The sequence below is a fragment of the Bos indicus genome, chromosome 11 (genome assembly GCF_029378745.1).
Source record: "Bos indicus isolate NIAB-ARS_2022 breed Sahiwal x Tharparkar chromosome 11, NIAB-ARS_B.indTharparkar_mat_pri_1.0, whole genome shotgun sequence".
Lineage (NCBI taxonomy): Eukaryota > Metazoa > Chordata > Mammalia > Artiodactyla > Bovidae > Bos > Bos indicus.
In genome coordinates, this window is record NC_091770.1 from 85,917,571 (window position 1) to 85,936,357 (window position 18,787).

At 51.7% G+C, this 18,787-nt stretch overlaps 1 protein-coding gene across 6 annotated transcripts in view; it reads right to left on the minus strand.

The window, feature by feature from the left end:
* Positions 1 to 18,787, minus strand: part of GREB1 (growth regulating estrogen receptor binding 1) — a 134,545-nt gene that overhangs the window by 22,071 nt on the left and 93,687 nt on the right. For 5 of the 6 annotated variants that reach the window (XM_019970689.2, XM_019970688.2, XM_070799123.1 and 2 more), the window contains exons 14-22: positions 18,459 to 18,656; positions 17,652 to 17,832; positions 15,507 to 15,702; positions 13,412 to 13,548; positions 11,495 to 11,834; positions 9,939 to 10,054; positions 7,306 to 7,505; positions 4,771 to 4,860; positions 1,980 to 2,584 (exon numbers count right to left, since the gene is read on the minus strand). In XM_019970689.2, coding sequence (XP_019826248.2) covers positions 1,980 to 2,584; positions 4,771 to 4,860; positions 7,306 to 7,505; positions 9,939 to 10,054; positions 11,495 to 11,834; positions 13,412 to 13,548; positions 15,507 to 15,702; positions 17,652 to 17,832; positions 18,459 to 18,656 — 2,063 coding nt within the window. The remainder of the gene's footprint in view (positions 1 to 1,979; positions 2,585 to 4,770; positions 4,861 to 7,305; positions 7,506 to 9,938; positions 10,055 to 11,494; positions 11,835 to 13,411; positions 13,549 to 15,506; positions 15,703 to 17,651; positions 17,833 to 18,458; positions 18,657 to 18,787) is intronic. The other variant, XM_019970690.2, reaches the window with a different exon arrangement.

Here is an 18,787-nt window from a genome sequence, read left to right on the forward strand (position 1 = left end):
CACAGCTGGCTACAAGGGGACCTGGGGGCTAGCCTCCTCTCCTGCCCACCTTGGCATCCTAAGAATGTGCTCTCCAAGTTCTCAGCTTAATGCCTGGTTCATAGGAAGGATTCAACAGATGCTGATGAATGGAAATAACTAACTTCCAAAATGAAAATATGAAATACAACCAGGGGGAGCTTTAGAGAAAATATTCGAATGCATATAATTCACAAAAGATTAAAACTTATACTCTAAAAGAACAAAGCAAAAGAAAAAAAAGTCAAATGGACTAAAGGAAAAATAAATGAGAGAGACAAAACCAGAAAGTCATTGTAAAAGATATACCAGTGACCAATAAAGAAATTAAAATATATTCACCCTTACTAATAAAACTATAATATACAAAATAATTTTCCCCTATCAAAAATGCAAAAATTTTAAAGACTGATAACATTCAGTAAGATGAGGGTATGGAAAAACCAGGATTCCTTTATAACAAACATTTTATTTCCCCTTTTTAAAAAATTACACAACGTACTATACGCTTATCTAAAAGTGCAAGAAATACAGATCAATAAAAGAGCAGTGAAGTCGCTCAGTCACGTCTGACTCTTTGAGACCTTATGGACTGTAGGCTGCCAGGGTCCTTCGTCCATGAGATTTTCCAGGCAAGAATACTGGAGTGGGTTGCCATTTTCTTCTCCAGGGCATCTTCCCAACCCAGGGATCGAACTCAGGTCTCCCACATGGCAGGCAGACTCTTTACTGTCTGAGCCACCAGGGAAGCCCAATAATAAAGTAGAATAGTCACAGATTCCAGCCCCCTCCCCTGACAGCTCTCCTGTCAGGGATTTTTGAAGGTATTTTCACACATGCAGACACATACACACACTGGTTTTTCTGTGTAACTAATGTGACCCTATGCATATATTATTCTGCAACTTGATCTTTAAAGTGGAGATATCTTAGAGAACTTTCAGTGTCAGTATATAAAGATCTAGCTCAAATTTTCTGTGGCTGAATTGCATGATACCCCTGTGCCCAAGTATATTCAATCAAGCTTGACCAACGGAACTCAAGGTGTTTCCAGTTTATTTAACTACTATAAATTACTAATACAAAACTGAGCACTTTTATACATATTTTTGTGGGTTTGTGTTTCTTGGGATAGGTACCTGACGAAGGAAGGAACATGAGAGTGAAAAGGAAACATGTCTTGAATGGGGACAGTGACGATGACGGGGACAATCACAGTGCTTTCTAGGGGTCAGCTCCTGTTCTTGTGACACAGCTGTTAGCTTCCTCATTCTCAGATGAGGACCCTGAGGCAAAGAGAGAGCTGGAACTGGCCCAGGGAGGTAGGTGATGTTTTAGTTTGACTCCAGCTCCAAGCAGTTCCCTGCAGGGCCCACCCTTCACCCCAGCTCTGTGTGGCTGAGCCCCTCTCCCAAGACCCCATACGAACCTCATGCATCCTCATCACAGGCTCACGACCCCTGACATTCACACCCAGGTTCCCGCCATGATGACAGGTGAAACCGTCTTTCGTTGTCAGAAAAATACAATAAGCTGGGGGGTGGAGACAGGCCTCCTGCCTCCCTGTTCTGTTTCACCAAAATCTTGCAGGACAGAAACAGGGGTCAGCTTCCATTGTCAGAGTGAGGGGGAACCGCCCTGACTGGCCGTGAGGACCAAATGGAGTAACGTGGGAAAGGCAGAACCATAATCTGAATGAGCAAGAAGGACCCGTAGAGAAACCCTCCAGCCCCACATCACTCAAAGGAGGAAACTGGGGTCAGAGGACGGAGGACACCCTGCCATGGGCAGCAGGTGGGTCCCTCTACCCGCCCCCTTAGGGCCACGAGAGATGCCGCCTGGGGGCCGGCCGAAGCGAATAAGGGATGCTCTGGGATGCTCTCAGCCCCAAACCAGTCTCTGGGTGTGCACACAAGCCCCCCGCCCCCCCGCAGAGCCCGGGCGCACGGGGCAGCACCCACCTGGGGGGGCCCGCTGAGCAGGAGCCGGCGCGGGTGGAAGCCGTCCACGCGGCCCTCGGCGCGGTTGCCGTAGTCCATGTGGCCGGGCCGGGGCACCGTCCACTGGCGGTAGTAGAGTGACTGCTCCGTGGACGTCATGGTCTTGCTGAGCAGGGGCCGGAAGGAGCTGGCCCACATGACCGAGTGCGAGGGCAGGAGCGAGGCGGCCTTGGGCAGGCCGCTGCCATCCGTGGACGTGACCATGTCGTACACCAGCTTGGGCAGGAAGACCACGGGCGGCTGCCGGCAGGCCTTGGTCATGGAGCACTGGGAGGCCTGCAGGACGAGTGCGCCGGCGGCGGGCAGTGCCGGTGAGGAGGCCGAGCCCGAGGAGGACGCCGACGGGGCCGACACCTGGACGTGCTGGCCGCTCTTGAGGCTGGGATCCGGCTGTGGGGTCAGCCCCGGGCTGTGCCTGCTGATGACCGACGGTGGCCCCCCCGCTGCCCGGAGCCTCTGTCTCTCTCCAGGGGCCCTGGCCTCCTCCGAGGGGCCACAGGATGGTGGGGACCGGGCCCGCTCCACCTGCGAGGGTCCGGCCGAGGACTCGCCACATGGTGCCGAGCCTGCAGAGACACGCCCATCAGTCAGGGCCTGGGATCCACCCCCCCAGCTCCTGCTTCTGCAGCGCTGACTCCCTTTACCTGCAATGATGGGAATTTCTGTCAAGGCAATTCAATTCCCCTTCTGGTTAAATATGGACTTTTTGTCTTTCTGACAAAGCCCAGAGGTGCTGCAGGGAGAGAGCCAGCACCGCTCCCCTGGCCCCACACGCCCCTCCAAGCCTCTGCACCCTCAGCCCCATCTGTCCCAGACCCTCACTATCAGTGAGTGCTCAGCCCACCTCCTGGCTCTGGTGCAGGTGGGTCCCAGAGCTCAGATCTCCCCTTTGCACAGCAGAGCGGTGCTTCTGGCTCAGCAAAACTCACAGGACTGAAAAGGCTCGACTCTTTAGCTTCCAGAAGAATTCAAGAGAGAAAATGTAGCACCCACGGCAGCTACCCAAACGCAGTGTTTCTTTTGCCCTCCCCCACCAGTGGACCACGCTGCAAGCCAAGGTGAGTGTAGGCTCCTGGCACCCAGGAGTGGCACACTGGTTCATCTTTTATATCATCCTGTGCATGCTAATTTGCTTCAGTCATATCCAACTCTTTGTGATCCTATGGACCATAGCCCACCAGGCTCCCCTGGCGATGGGATTCTCCATGCAAGAATACTGGAGTGGGTTACCATGCCCTCCTCCAGGGGATCTTCCTGATGCAGGGACTGAACCCCTGTCTCGTCTCCTGCATTGGCAGGTAGGTTCTTTACCATGAGCGCCACTATCACCCTGGACCTCCTGAAAGGTGGGGGTTTCCCCCTCTCTGAAATGGGGGGTTGTACCGAAGGCCACAGAAGCATCTCATCGGAGACTCCCTAAGGTCTCAGGGTCCTCTGAGGAATTCTGAGAAAGTCCCCTCACAGGACAGGGAGGCTGGCCGGCAGCCTGGACATTCTACTCTGCCTGACAACACTGCACAGACCAGCAGGTCCCAGAACCTTCTAGAAAGCTGTCAGCCCAGGATCAGGGAAGAACAAAGCACCACAGCTCTCTATTCTAATGGCCTAGAGCATCCACTCCTCAGGTTGTCCTGGTGCCCTGGGTCCCTCTGTTGTTTGGGGAAGAAGGATAAGAAAAAGCTGTAGCATTTGGCTTTTCTGACTGACTCGAGCCCATACATCAGACCTTCCTTCCATCACAGAGTCCATGCTCCTGTTGGGAGGCCTCTTTTGACTCCTTCTGTGCACATCTGTAAGGGAGACCCTCATCGCTTGACCCACTGTTATCCATGGGCTGGTGAGAAGGTGGAAGAAAAGAAATCAAAGACCCCAGGCCGAACCCCCTGGTATGCTCTGACCTTTGCAGCCACGCCGGGACCACTCACTGCACCCAAGCACCGCACACACCTTCATGCCCCAGGGCCTCCTCTACCTTCAAGGCCCAAAGGCCAGCTGCTCTCTGAAACCTGCAGGGACCACTCCCTACCCCTAAATCTGCCCCACTTGGGCAAACTTCTTCCTATAAATAGACATAACATCTCATAGTGGGAATGTGTGTGCAGAGAAAACATAGCAGCCTCTATTGCAACACAGCCTGGTCCAAAGGAACCACGAATTCCTTGCGAGCAGGTGTGTATCTAATGGGTCCCTCAGTGCCCCGAGCCAGGTAGAGAGCAGGTTCTCCATAAACGCTTGTGGTGGGAGGACATGTGATCTGTCTCCTGCGTGCTGCCCTGGACTGCTCCCCTGAGTCCGAGGTGGCCCCCAGGACCCATATTCCCCACTCCTCCGCCCAAGTGCAGTCGGGTCCAGGGGTCAGGGGACACTTGATAAATTTTGCTGCTTCTCCCCTAGTGAAGGCTTCTGTGTCTGCTTCTCAGCCCTCAGACTTGACAGCAACACTCACCAAGCTCCTCACCCCGATTCCCCAAACCAACAGCTGCCTGCAGAGCACCGAGAGGTGGCCCTCTGACAGCACCCAGTACGGGCCTCCTCCCGGGACAGCAGCCACCACAGCCCAAACCCCTCATAATCCCAGAATCACCCCCAACCCTGGTCCAAAAAGATGCTCCTACTCTCTAGAAAGGTCAGTTCTTCACAGACCCCTTCTCTTTCCAGTTCTAGTTGAAAATAAAGAATCTCTTTTCAGTCTCTGAAGTCTCAGAAAACCAAAACAGTCCAACCGTGGGATCTTTATCCCCTGGAGACTTACTGGATGCCTTAGAGGAGAGGGATGAAGATGCGGAGTCATGGGAGCAGGATCGTTCTCTCTTCACGGGGCTCCGCTTCTCTGACGTGGAGCCTGTTTCAAAACACACACACTGAAGAGGCCTAGTAATCATGGTACCGTCTGTTACCCTAGCACTTCAGTTTATAAAGTGCATTCACATACAGCATCTCTCATCCAAACATCCCACCAGCCCTCCATCCACCCATCTATCCATCCATCCATCCATCCCTCCATCCACCCTTTCATCCATCCATCCATCCATTCCTCCATCCATCCATCCATCCGTCCATCCATCCATTCCTCCATCCACCCATCCATCCATCCCTCCATCTGTCCACCCATCCATTCATCTGTCCATCCACCCATCCATCCTTCCATCCATCCATCCCTCCATCCACCCATCCATCCTTACATCCATCCATCTCTTTATCCACCCATCTATCCATCCATCCATCCATCCATCTGTCCATCCATCCATTCCTCCATCCACCCATCCATTCATCTATCCATCCACCCACCCATCCTTCCATCCATCCATTCCTCCATCCACCCATCCGTCCATCCATCCTTCCATCCATCCATCCATTCCTCTATCCACCCATCTGTCCATCCATCCTTCCTTCCATCATCCATCCATCCATCCATTCCTCCACCCACCTATCCATCCATTCCTCCATCCACCCGCCCACCCACCCATTCCTCCATCCATATCTCCATCCACCCATCCATCCATCCATCTATCCTTCCATCCATCCATTCCTCCATCCATCCCTCCATCCACCCAACTGTCCATTCATCCTTCCATCCATCCATCATCCTTCTATCCATCCATCCATTCCTCCATCCCTCCATCCACCCATCCATTCTTCTGCCCATACACTCCTCAATCCATTCCTCCATCCACCCACCCATCCATCCTTCCATCCACCCATCCATCCATTCCTCCATCTACCCACCCACCCACCCATCCATCCATCTATCCATCCATCCATCTATCCACCCACCCACCTGCCCATCCATCCATCCACCCATCCATCCATCCCTCCATCAGCCCACCCCCCGATCCATCCACATCCCCAGGCCCCCTCCTCTGAGGGAGCGCTAAGGAGACAGGTGTACAATGCAGGGCAGGTCCATGAAGCACTGGCAGGTTAGTGGGGCTCCTGCCCAGGGGTCTTGGCTACAGGCTAGAGTAAGGAGGGCAGATAGGGCAGACCTGGGACCCAGGAGCCAGGCACCCACCCAGCAGGAGGAAGCAGAAGAGGGAAGACGTCCTTGGAGAGGCGACCCTGACCCCAGTTCTGAATGGCCAGCTGGGGTTTCCAGGTGAAGCATGGGGCAGAGGGAACTTAAGTGGCTGGGAGAGCAACTGTGTGCCCAGAGGTGACAGAGCAGGGCACAACCATGAGATGAGTGTGGCCAAAGCTCAAGGGGCAGCATGGGGGCCAGAAGCCAAGAGGTGCAAAGGGGAAAGGTGGGTCAGGAGATGCCAAGAGTGTGGATTCACTCCATGGGCGATTTCATGTCAGGGTCCCACCCACACCTGTGAAAAGCTTCTACAGCACCAGGAGGGTCTTTCCTCCCCATTTTACGGATGGGCCATCTGAGGCTAGAAGAGGTGACGTGACCTGTCCAAATGCATATAGCCAGAGTCGGGGGATGGGAGTGGAAGAGGCGTTCTGGTCTGCTGGCTCTCCTTCGGTCTCACTCTCCACTACACCAAACCCCGCAAATGCCCTGCACTTTCAACGACAGCAGCTTTCAATTTTTTTTCTCCCTGTCCTGTTGATGACAGCCAGATGCCTTGCACTGCCCTGATTTAGTGAAAGTGAAAGTGAAGTCGCTCAGTCGTGTCCAACTCTTAGCAACCCCATGGACTGCAGCCTACCAGGCACCTCCGTCCATGGGATTTTCCAGGCAAGAGTACTGGAGTGGGTGCCACTGCCTTCTCCAGCCCTGATTTATGTGTCCTATTAAAACACATGGTGTCAAACTCTCATGTCTGCAGACAAAACTGGCCTGTTTCCATAAATCCCAATAATGGACACCTCCTGTGAATTCACATAGAAGACATAAGCTAGTGAATCTTAAATCAGCCAGTAATTCCACCAGCAATTCAAGCAAGGCGTGAACTTAAACCCTAGGAAATCTCCATTTTTCTTCCTACTTTTTAAGAATCTTAGAGCTTTAAAGAACTTGATGGGATTTCCATATTCTCACACCACCAAAAATGAGGAGTAGTGGTGGGTGGTTCAGTGGCTAAGTCGTGTCTGACTTTTGCAACTCCATAGACTGCAGCCCGCCAGGCTTCTCTGTCCATGGATTTTCCAGGCAAGAATACTGAAGCAAGTTGCCATTTCCTTCTCCAAAAATAGGGGGAGGGGAAGCAAAATATGAAATCACTGAAGGATTTTTCCTAAAGATGTTATCTAGATGGTTCTCACTAGGAGCTGCCGACCAGCAGACAGGCCAAGGACCACCCTGAGTGGGGACAGGGGGCTGGACCGGCCTCCCCACCTTCTGTCACCAGCTCCTCGTCCTCGTTGTCTGTGCTGCTCAGCTTCTCTGCATCACTCTCCAAGGCCTCGGTCCTGGCGCCCTTCTCCAGGGGAGCCTCACTGCTCACGAAGTACGCGGCCAGGCCCAGCTCCTGCTCCAGGGCCGTCCTCACCAGGCAGGAGGAGTTTATGAGCCGCAGGTCACAGTACCTCAGGGACCTGGGAGGAGGTGGAAGAAGGGATCTATCGAGAGCCTTCTACCAGGAGGCACCGCTGCGTGCCGGGGACCAGCACCCTGCCTGCCTCAGTAGGCCCTTGGGACTCAGGCCAATGGAAAAGCAGACAGAGCACCGTGAGCCCTAAGCACCAAAGTCCATTTGACTGCAAGCCTCTGGAGGCCCCTGCTGGGTACTTAGCCCTGTGCTGCCTGGAATCAAAAGAACACCGACTTTCTGGTCAGATGAGAACGAGGCTTGAGTTCCAGCCCTGCCTCTTCATGGCGACAGGACCTTAGACAAAGTGGGCAACTTCTCGGGAGGCTCAGATTTCTTTCATCTGAAGGATATGAATGAATATTAATAACCACTTAAGTGTACTGTTATCAGGGATATATACAGTAAGTAGACACCTGATTATTCCAACAACATTTAAAATGTGTCCAGGACCATGTCTCATGCAAGGGGAAGGATGGGCATTGAGTCACTGACACATTGGAAACCAGAGTCTGTCTGGGAAGACACTCCAGTGAGTCATGACACATGTGGGGTGGACACACAGGATGGGCGGGGCAGACTCGGGGGAACAGCAGAGGGCTTAGAGAAAGGTGGGTCGGTGCTGGGAGCAAGCTCCGCCCGTGGCAAAGGTCATGAGGAAGGAGGCTTGGCATATGCAAAGGTGGGATCGAGCCTCAGGAGTTCCCCTGGAAATTCTTGAGCATCTACCCCCCAAACCAGAGTCTGCCTACTTTCTGCTTTGTGCTTTCACCTACACCTCTGACTTTACGGGGGGCTGTCCCCCACTACCTCTCTCTGAAAAAAGAGTTAGCTTACAGCTCCAGTTAATAATTCCTGGGTGTGACAGTGTTTCAACCTACAAACTCCTTTGGAAGTCCTCTAGCCTGCCTGAATAGGTTTTTCCGGCCACATGTGATTGCTCAGAGCCTCCCAACTGTGAGAGGCATGAGATGTTCTAAACTGTCTAAATACAGATTCCTTTGAGCAGTTAAAAGATTGATTAGAAATTGTATTGGTGAAGGGATTTTCACTTGTTGGGCCAATGTTTGCTGCTAAGTTTCCATATCCCTTACCTGCTGTGTCCCTGGCAGTGTATTGATGAATAGAACTGGTGTAAATAGTAGCTTTAATGTTTGTAACCTGGGACCCTGGAGTTAATTCTTTTTCTTGTTATAGCCCATCACACCTTTGCGCTGTAGGAATGCAACTTTATCTAATGCTTTTGGAGGGTGGCTCCTGACCAATCACCTTTTGAGAAAAATAAGTTTTCTGAAGAAAGGGTCTTAAAATGTTAACAGGCCTCCGGGCCAGAAGATGATGCAAATCACCTAAGCTTTTGCATATGATAAGTTTGCAGGAAGAAAGCCTGGCTTGCTGCCTGACTCTACCCCTTCCCCCATTATCCTCTATGCATAACTTAAGGTATAAAAACTACTTTGGAAAATAAAGTGCGGGCCTTGTTCACCGAAACTTGGTCTCCCCATGTCGTTCTTTCTCTCACCTTCTGGCTGAATTATTCAGCCTCTTTTCTCCACTGAATTTCCTCACTGAGCTATCCTTATTTCAGCCTCTTTTCTCCACTGAATTTCCTCACTGAGCTATCCTTATTCTATTACTCTTTATATCCTTAATTAAAGTTTAATTAAGCAGTTGTTTCCTGATCCTCGCCGACGCCGTCCCCGCTTCGAATTCCCTGGATCCACCGGGGCTGGACCCCGGCAGGTCGGGGCTGCAATCAGGCTCTGTAACTACTGCTCCTGTGACCTCAGGAAAATGGCCTTTCATTCACTCACCTATAAAACAGGGTAGTAATACTAACGTTGCAAGGGGCACGTGCTAGATCAAAAGTCTGGCACAGTGCCTGATACAAAAAGGAGTTCAGTAAAGCTCACTTAATTTAAGATAAAGGCATTGTCTTAGTCCGACGGAGCTGAGGACTGGAAGACTTGATCCATGACACAGCAACAACCAAGGTCGAACAGTTTGGAGCCGCTTTTAGCTGGCCGGTGAGTACATGATGCAAAGCGGCCCTTCTATAAGTGTGGTGTGGCCCAGTGGAAAGAAGCCAGGCCAGCACTGAGTCCACCATCCACCATGCCAGCTTAATCTCTGGAAACCTTGGTTTCCTCATCAGCCCCAAGGCCTCCACCCATGGAGCCCAGCAGCAGTCCCCACACCCACCCCCCTGAGCCCAAGGGGTTCCTGTCTCAGAACTGGGCAAAGCTGCCCAGGCCCAGACACCTTTCACTGCCATTTGCTGGAAAACTGTCACCACAAAGATACAAGCCACTGATGACTATGATGTGAGTGCCCCACTGAGAGTTGGGCAGGGGAAGCCTGACCTGGTAAAGCCCCCAGGGTTGCCTGGGTGGCTGGCTCCTCACAGACCCCCAGGAGCGCAGCCCCCCAACTCACTCACCTTGGTAAGGACTCCCCGTGTGGGTCCATCCCACTGAAGATCAGGATGCAAGGCAGGCCCTCCAACTCCAAGTACGTCTGAGGCCGCCACTCCGCGTCCTCTATGTTCTGCCACACCTGCAGATAATTAAAGAGGGAGACGACTGTGGGACGCCACCCTTCCCGACTAGCCCAGCGCTAAGGAACCCTGATGTCCTCCTGCTGATTTAGAGCCCTTGCAATGCCTCGTCTGAGCCTTACCAAATTTATACTGCAAATAAGCACCCCGTCGGCTTCACCGCTGGATTCCCAGCCATGTAGAACACTGTCTGGCACTCATGAGCCATTTACGAAACATCTGTCAACCGACTGCCTTAACCTTTGCTAGAAAGTATACATCCTCAGGCATTCCTTGAGGATTCAGATGATAAAGAATCTGCCTGCAATGCAGGAGATCCAGTTTGATCCCTGGGTCAGGAAGATCCCCTGCAGTAAGGGAATGGCTACCCACTCCAGTATTCTTGCCTGGAGAACTCCATGGACGGAGGAGCCTGGTGGGCTATAGTCTATAGGGTTGCAAACAGTTGCACACGACTGAGCAACTAACACTTCACTTCATATCGTATATCCTCAACTGTCTAACATTTTGTACCACGCTGTCCCCATTGTGGAGCTGCTAACTGCTACTGCTAAGTCACTTCAATCGTGTCCGACTCTGTGCAACCCCAGAGACAGCAGTCCACCAGGCTCCCCCGTCCCTGGGATTCTCCAGGCAAGAACACTGGAGTGGGTTGCCATTTCCTTCTCCAATGCATGAAAGTGAAAAGTGAAAGTGAAGTCGCTCAGTTGTATCCGACTTTTAGTGATCCCATGGACTGCAGCCTACTAGGCTCCTCCATCCATGGGATTTTCCAGGCAAGAGTACTGGAGTGGGGTGCCACAATTCCTTCCCGATTGCTCATTATTCTTGCCCTAAGCCTTTCGTATCATCTGTCACCTGGAGGTCTAGCGGAGAGCGAGGTCTATGGGCCAGGCACTGTGCTCGTTTGGGAGGCTGAGATGTGTGGGGGTGTCCTTGCCCTCCCCTGCTGGGGGAGAAGCAAGATAACAGGCAGGGAAAACAGAACCTGTGCCAGGTTGGGGGCAGAGGGCAAGGAGGGGGAAGTGAGGCTTCCTGAAAGAAGGAAAGACTCTGAGTTGAATTCTGTGGACCGACGGGTATTAGCTAAACAAAAGAGGAGAAGAAATGAACCCCTGGAGAAAGAAACTCGTGGCACGGCCCAGAACTTTGAAAGAGCAAGACAAGGTGTTGGGGAGGGTGCAGTCTTTATAAACAATGTGGTAAAGCTAGACTGAAAGATGCAGGTAGGGATGCGGTTAGGAGAGGAGCCTGGAGGGGTGGCCGGGTGTGCAGAGGCCACGTTGGAAGAGACATAAAGCTCATCACCAGCGCACCCCTTCCCCTCTGCTCCCGGCCCCCTGGTCATCCTGCCCACCCTCCCAGGTGTCTATCCCCGCCCCCTGGTCACCATCTCCGTCCACCCGTCCTCCTAGGAGTCTGTCCCCGCCTGTCCCCACCTTGAGCTGCTTCAGGAAGTGCTTCCCGATGGTGATGCCCGAGGCGGGGTTCCCCAGGATGATCTCAAAGTGCTCCTCCAGGGCCAGCCGTGCCCGCACGTGGGCCAGCCGCTCATAGGCCACAGCCGCCAGTGGGGAGCAGGGCACCCGCAGCAGGACCATGAGCCCGTGGCCGCAGGGGCACTGCTTCGGGGAGTTGATGAGGTTCTGTGTGATCTCCAGCGTCTCCACGGACGTGTAGTTCTTCATCTGCGAGAGGCCGCTCACGGCCATCATGGCGGCCGCGTAGTGCTGCACGAGAACAAAGGTCCTGATCACCGCGCTGTGCAGGCGGGGGAACCTGCAAGGAACAGAGAGACCACGCCGTGACCCGGGGCTGTGACAAGGATGCCCGAGCGCTCCGGGAGAGCAAGGCTTTCCAGGGCCAACCGGCAACCAGACATCTGCCATCCAGGGCAGAGGGCATGCTTGCTGCAGGAGGAGCTGGGGAACTGAACAGAGAAGCAGAGGCAGGACAAAGGTCAGTTCACACAGCCTCAGTGTAATATCTTGGAGGAGATCTTCCCTTGGCAAGGCTATGGGAGCTCAGCTGACAATCCACCTGGCCTGATGAAATCCATCAGCATCAGAGCTGAATGACAGTTTCCCAAAGGGAGTGTTGGGGAACACTAATCTCACAAGACACTGGACATGCCTTGCATGCTAGCCCTCTCCTGGAGAGTCACAGCACACACACGTGGCAATGGAAGGCACTGACAACTCTCATTGGGAAAAAAGAACCTTTTGGTAAATGTAAGGTTTGTCAAACACGTATGACCATGGAACCCCTTTTGGCATAACAGCTATTAGTGTGCAGCACCCTAGTTTGGAACGCAGTTTAGGAAGTACAGATCTAACTCACTCTCTTTATCAACAAGTGAGAAGAACAAGCTGCCACGAGGAGAGACGACAGAGCTCAGTTCAACACCCACCATGAGCAGCAGAGCCATTCATTTTGTTTTATATTGCATGCACGTGTGAAGTCACTTCATTTGTGTCTGACTCTTTGGGGCCCCAGGGACCATAGCCCACCAGGCTCCTCTGTCCAGGCAAGAATACTGGAGCGGGTTGCCATGTCCTCCTCCAGGGGATCTTCCTGACTCAGGGGTTGAACCTGCGTCTCCTGCATTGGCAGGCAGGTTCTTTACTGCTGAGCCACCGGGGAAGCCCCAAGTGTTTTTTATTAGACAGTCTGTAAATCTGGGCCTGCCTTTTCCATGTATACACTGTGTGGATGTCAGCCCTTAACCTCCCTAAGCCTCCGTTTCTTCATCTGTAAAGTCACAACGTTGATACCCACCTTGGGGGTCTGCTGTGACAGGGTTGAAAAGGTAACACTGATTCTGGGTTTAGACCCAGCTCTGTCACTTTCTAGATGTATGGCCTGAGAAAGTCATGGGGTCTCCCTGAGTCCCAGTTTATTTGCAAATGTGAATAATAATAACAGCTGTCTTGGAGAGGTCGGGAGAACTAAATAAGATAATGGAAGTAAGGCTCTTGGAACAAAATAGGTACATGGTAGATAAACACAGGAAATAAAGACAAAGCCAACTGATTGCCACTCTGTCTCCCTTTACACCTTTTGGCATCTTACTTCCTCCCATTTTCTTGCCTTCCCTTGAGTCTCAGACACACAGTCCCACATTCCAGCATATTTCTGTCCATTCTCACTCTCAAATTTTCTGGAGCACCAACATGATATCACCAGCCCAATATGCAAAGCGAGGAATAAACTAAGGTCGCTTCACTGGAGCGACTTGAGTCACCCAGGAAGGGAGGCAGGTGACCTGCTCCCCAGATATGCCCTGGCTGCACACTCATTCCTCACCTGGCACTTGACTACTGAGCAGTTTTAGGAACTTCGAGAGAGACGTGTACCTTTTTCCCAGTGCGGTGACCATGGCCTCAAAGGAGCTGTCGTATCTCAGCAATGGGAGGCTGTGTCCTGAGAGTGTAGACTCGATGAACTCAGACAGCCCGAAGTACTTCTTGTTCTCAGGATACAAGTCCACGCCCTAAAACAGAGATGCACCTTGGTCACGCCAACGACACATTTGCGGGAACCGTGAAGGTCACGTGCTGGGGGCAAGGACCTGAACGGCATCTTGATCTAAACCGAGCTGACTCTGCAGTGCCCTGGGTGACCTTTTATAGATGTCTTTCCTCTGCAGACCCAGAGCACAGAGCACTCCATGCACAAAGGCCAGTGCCTCCCCATCACTCAAGATGTTTTCATTCAATTGATGCCAGTGCCTTGGCCAAGAAGAAAATCAACCTTGTTTTCTTTTCTTTTTTTTTTAGACACACAACTTTCTTTGTTAAAACTTCCTCTTTCCAACAATTTTAACTGGCTTTAGGAATAGGCAAATCAATGATTTTTGCATTCAGCTGCTATTACATCAGCAGAAAGAAATGCATTTATCTAACCAATTTTACTCACATTGATACAAAATTCCTCACAAACGAACATCAGAGCTTATCAAACTTCAGAGAAGAGGGAAGTTGGGGAAGGATGCTAAAAGTACGAAAGTGAAAGTGAAAGTCGCTCAGTCACATCCAACTCTTTGCGACCCCATGGACTAAACAGTCCACGCAATTCTCCAGGCCAGAATACTGGAGTGGGTAGCTTTTCCCTTCTCCAGGGGATCTTCCCAACCCAGGGATTGAACCCAGGTTTCCAGCATTGCAGGCGGACTCTTTACCAGCTGAGCCACAAGGGAAGTCCAAGAATATTGGAGTGGGTAGCCAGCCTATCCCTTCTCCAGCAGCTCTTCCCAACACAGGAATCAAACTGGGGTCTCCTGCTTTACAGGTAGATTCTTTACCATGAACTATATCCTAAGGTAGCACAAGGGTTAAGGGTGAGGACCACGGAGTCAGCCAGACTGGGTTATATCCTAGTCTGGCTATAGAACTTTCCAGATGCATGGCTTTAGGTAAGTGGCTTAACCCATCCCCTCTGCCTCATCTTCCCTATTTGTAAATCAGAAATCAATGTAGCATCTGCGTCTTATCTGAGTTCATGAGATAAAGCACTTTGAACGTTGTCTGCCAGGCTCATGGTAAGCACTGCATGAAAACAACTGCCATCACCATGTATGTATATATGTGTACATATTTGGCTGTCAGGTGTTAATTGCAGCATGCAGGACCTTTCTTTGGGGTTCACAGACTCCCCAGTTGTGGCGCTCAGACTTGGTGGTTACAGTGCATGGGCTTAGTTGCTCTAGGGCATGTAGGATCTTAGTTCCCCAACCAAGGATCAAACTCTCGTCCCCTGCATTGCAAGGCAGATTCTTAACCACTGGACCACCAGGGAAGTTCCCAACTGCTGTCTCTACCTCTGATTCTGAGTCAGTTGGCTGCAAACCAAGCATCAGCACCTTTAGAGGTTGCTCGGTGACTCCGAGATGCTTCGAAAAAGTCCAGAACGTGATGTCTACCGCTTGCTTGTATAATTAGGCAGAATCCAAACATCCAGAGTTTTCACATTACAAGAATGACTGCTGTCTTCTATTTTGGTGAGAAAGTGGCAGATGATAAGCTGAAATAAAACTCACTAGGGTTTGTGGATGTGTGTTCGGTTTGAGAAAGGAGATTTCGAACCTCACTGCTGAAGGAGGCAAGGACAGGAAAAATAGGAACACTTCTAGACAAACTGAGAGTCACCCCAAGTCCTCACAGCCCTAGAAGCCTCAATGTCCAACACCAGGAGACTGAGAGCTTCAGCCACCAGAGAAACAACAAACCAAGCGCACTCCCTTACGAGCTCCTAAGGTGGAAGCCAGGAAGTGCACTGCAGGAAGGTTTCCAAAGACCAAGAAGGGTTTAACTCCAACCCTGGGTAGAATCAAAGAATTGGAGTTGGAACCCACTGACCCCCAGCTGGGCGCATCAGTCAAATCTTTACTGAACAGAACCTCTCCCAGCCCAAGGTCACCAGTGCAGCAGGCCCAGCCACCCAGGCACTCACGTCACTGTAGGAGGCCGGCCAGTGGATCTCGTTGTAGGGGCTGACGAGGGTGTGCTGCGTCTGCAGCGCGTAAGGGAAGGAGGTCACGTGGAGTGTCACGATGTTGGGGGCCTCCTTCACCTCCTTGCAGTTGAGTAATCTGTCTACCAGCCCCACAGACGGGTCACTTTGGGAGTAGAGGTTATGAACAGCGCTACTGAGGGAGGAAAAGGGGGAGAAGAAATGGTAAGTGGAATGACCAGTGTTGTCCTGTCACCTGACCAGGATCGAACATTTGGATCAGTTGATAATGAGCACCCCCAGTGCTGCCAACAACCAAAGCTTAGAACTCTGCCCTTGACTAGGAAAATGAAATTTTAAAGAAAAATCCCAGTGGGATTTCCGGACAGTATAGTAGTTACAACTTCTCGCTTTCAAGGCCAAGGGCGTGGGTTTGATCCCTGGTTGGGGAACTAAGGTCTTGCAAGCTATAGGGTGTGGCCAAAAAAGAAAAGAAAAAAATCTGAGTGCACTTCAGGCACCTGTCAGGGACTCCCCAATCACGACCTATTAAAAGCCTGGCTGGGGAGCAGTGTTTACAGAGAAGCGCGTCCACAATACAGTCCACCTGCTTCTCTAGCACAGGGACGCTCACCCAGCCGTCAACGAGTCGCCTTTTCTCCCTTGGGCCAACCTGATTGTACACCCATCTCCTTAAGTTCTTTTCTCTAAAGTCCTGTGACCTTGAATTGATCCAAAGAGGACCCAAAATGGTACATTCTCTACCAAATATTACAGCATAGGACCACCAATAGGAAGCACTTTGGACAGAGGCAAAGAAGAGAGTCGCCTCTTAGCCTTCCTCTGTGGGACAGGGGGCCCAAGTGTTGTCTTCTGTAAATTGAGGGGGATGGGAAAAAAAAATCAGTGCCTCACCTCTTGGGTGGCAGGTCACCACTCGGAAAAACCTACCCACCAAAGGAAAACGGACAATATAGCTTTTTATACAACTCAGAATGTTCAAATTCGCCCAGTGCTAGACTGGACACCCTTTACCTGGGTGAACTTTAAGGTTCTGGCCAGCCCTGTGCTTCTGCACCAGCTGTAAATCAGAGCCTTCCTCCGAGGTCTGACCCATCATCTTCCCTCCCTCCTCATCCAGGTCACGGGCGGTGTCTAAACACCCAACCCCAGTCTCACGGAAATGCCCAGGAACCCTGCCAGACTCCAAGCTTGAGACTATCTGAAATTCATCCAGATTTATGTTCATTTGAGCCAAGTAAGTGAAATCACCTTGGGAAGGGCAGCAGTTGTGACCCACATGGTCCAGAGCTATGAGGCTCGGTCAAGAAGGGGTTGGGTAGAGTTCCTCCCATCTGGGTCCCTTTCTGGCACCAGTGCAGTACCCACTGTTCTGCCCCTGCCACCCTTCTCCCCCCACCCCAGCCTGCGATGTTGAGCAAGATGCCCACTTGCTCCAGTTTCCATAATGATCCCTTTTAGAGGCCTTTTAGGGCTTCCCTCATAGCTCAGTTGGTAAAGAATCCATACTTCATCCATACTGCAATGCAGGAGACCGGGGTTTGATCCCTGGGTCGGGAAGATCCCCTGAAGAAGGAAATGGCAACCCACTCCAGTATTCTTGCCTAAAGAACCCCACAGACAGAGGAGCCTGTCAGGCTACAGTCAATGGGGTCACAAACGTCAGACACAGTTTAGCAACTAAACCACCACCAGAGACCACCTGAGATGACCCCTCAGCTAACTTCTGGCCCTATGGTCTGAAACAGCCCCACAGCACCTGCCGACAAATGCCAAGCCCCCAACATCATTCATCTTTTTAACACTTACACCCACTGTCGCAAATATTATCCATACGTTGTGTGCATGCACACTTAGTTGCTGAGTCACGTCTGACTCTTTGCAACCCCATGGACTGTAGCCCGCCAGGCTTATCTGTCCATGACATTTCCCAGGCAAAAATACTGGAGTGGATTGCCACTTCCTTCTCCAAGGGATCTTCCTGACCCAGGGATCAAACCTGCGTCTCAGGCATCGCCAGGCAGATTCTTTACCACTATGCCACCAGGGAAACCCATATGATCCACACATTTTCATTCAAATAAGGGAAACGCCAGCCCTGCCCTATGCCACAGCCAGTCTAACCTCACAAGATCCCAGTGGGCATGGTCGTGGATGAGGACGAAGAGTGTGTGCGGATTCTGAAAGGAGTTTTGCAGGAAGGACTTGAACTTCGTCTGTGCTTCGGCATCAAGCTTCAGAACATATTGCTCCACCCTCTGCCTGGTCACGTGCTCCTTCTCCAAGCCCAGCTCCAGCAAAACCCCTGCAACACAGTGAAAATACATCAGTAGCTCCAAACATGGCTGTGAGGTTTTTGAGTCATCAACAGACCCTTGAGCAGGATCTCCCACATGGCAGGCTTCAAGCTGGGCCCAGAGGCTACAGGGATGGAGGAGTTATGCATGAGTCAGGAGGCCAGATACCAGAATATAGTTCACTGACTTGAGTGGAACAGAGGGAATATTCTAGTGATGCCTTGCCTTTAACAGTTTATAAAATCATGAACAAGTGGCTTCCTCCAGGCATCAGCTTCATGAGCTACTATCCCCTCTGCTTCAGAAGCAAAGATGATGTTAGAATCCAAATCTGAATGTAGGTACATCAGAGCTTCTGCACCCAGACAGACATCAGACACTCCATGAAAGGCCCGTGACATGCCGTGTTAAGTTGCTTCAGTCGTGTCCAACTCTTTGTGACCCCATAGACTGTAGCCTGCCAGGCTCCTCTGTCCATGGGATTCTCCAGGCAAGAATACTGGAGTGGGTTGCCATGCCCTCCTCCAGGGGATTTTCCCGACCCAGGGATCGAACCCATGTCTCCTGTGGCTCCTACATTGCAGGCAGCTTCTTTACCACTGAGCCACCAGGGAAACCCCAAAAGGGCCCATACCTGAATGCCAGACATGGAAGAGGGTCTGCTGGTAAGTCACTTCTGAGGGTGGAATACAAATCAGAAAGTCCACCTTCTCAAAGGATCCCAAGTCCAGATTCTGGGTGCTGGAATCCGCGATTGAACACACGTGGGAGAGGAGCTTCTGGGCCACAGCCAGCTGGAAGGGCCGGATGCGGTGTGGCTCCAGATGGTAACCTGGAACCAGAGCCCCCGTTAGGGTGAGGTGCAGCGTGAGCAGACCGCTACAGCCCTGGACTCTGCGGGGGACTCAAGCAAGGGCCCCATTAGGCCCACACAGGGATGAGGGAACGGGAAAAGACCAGCAT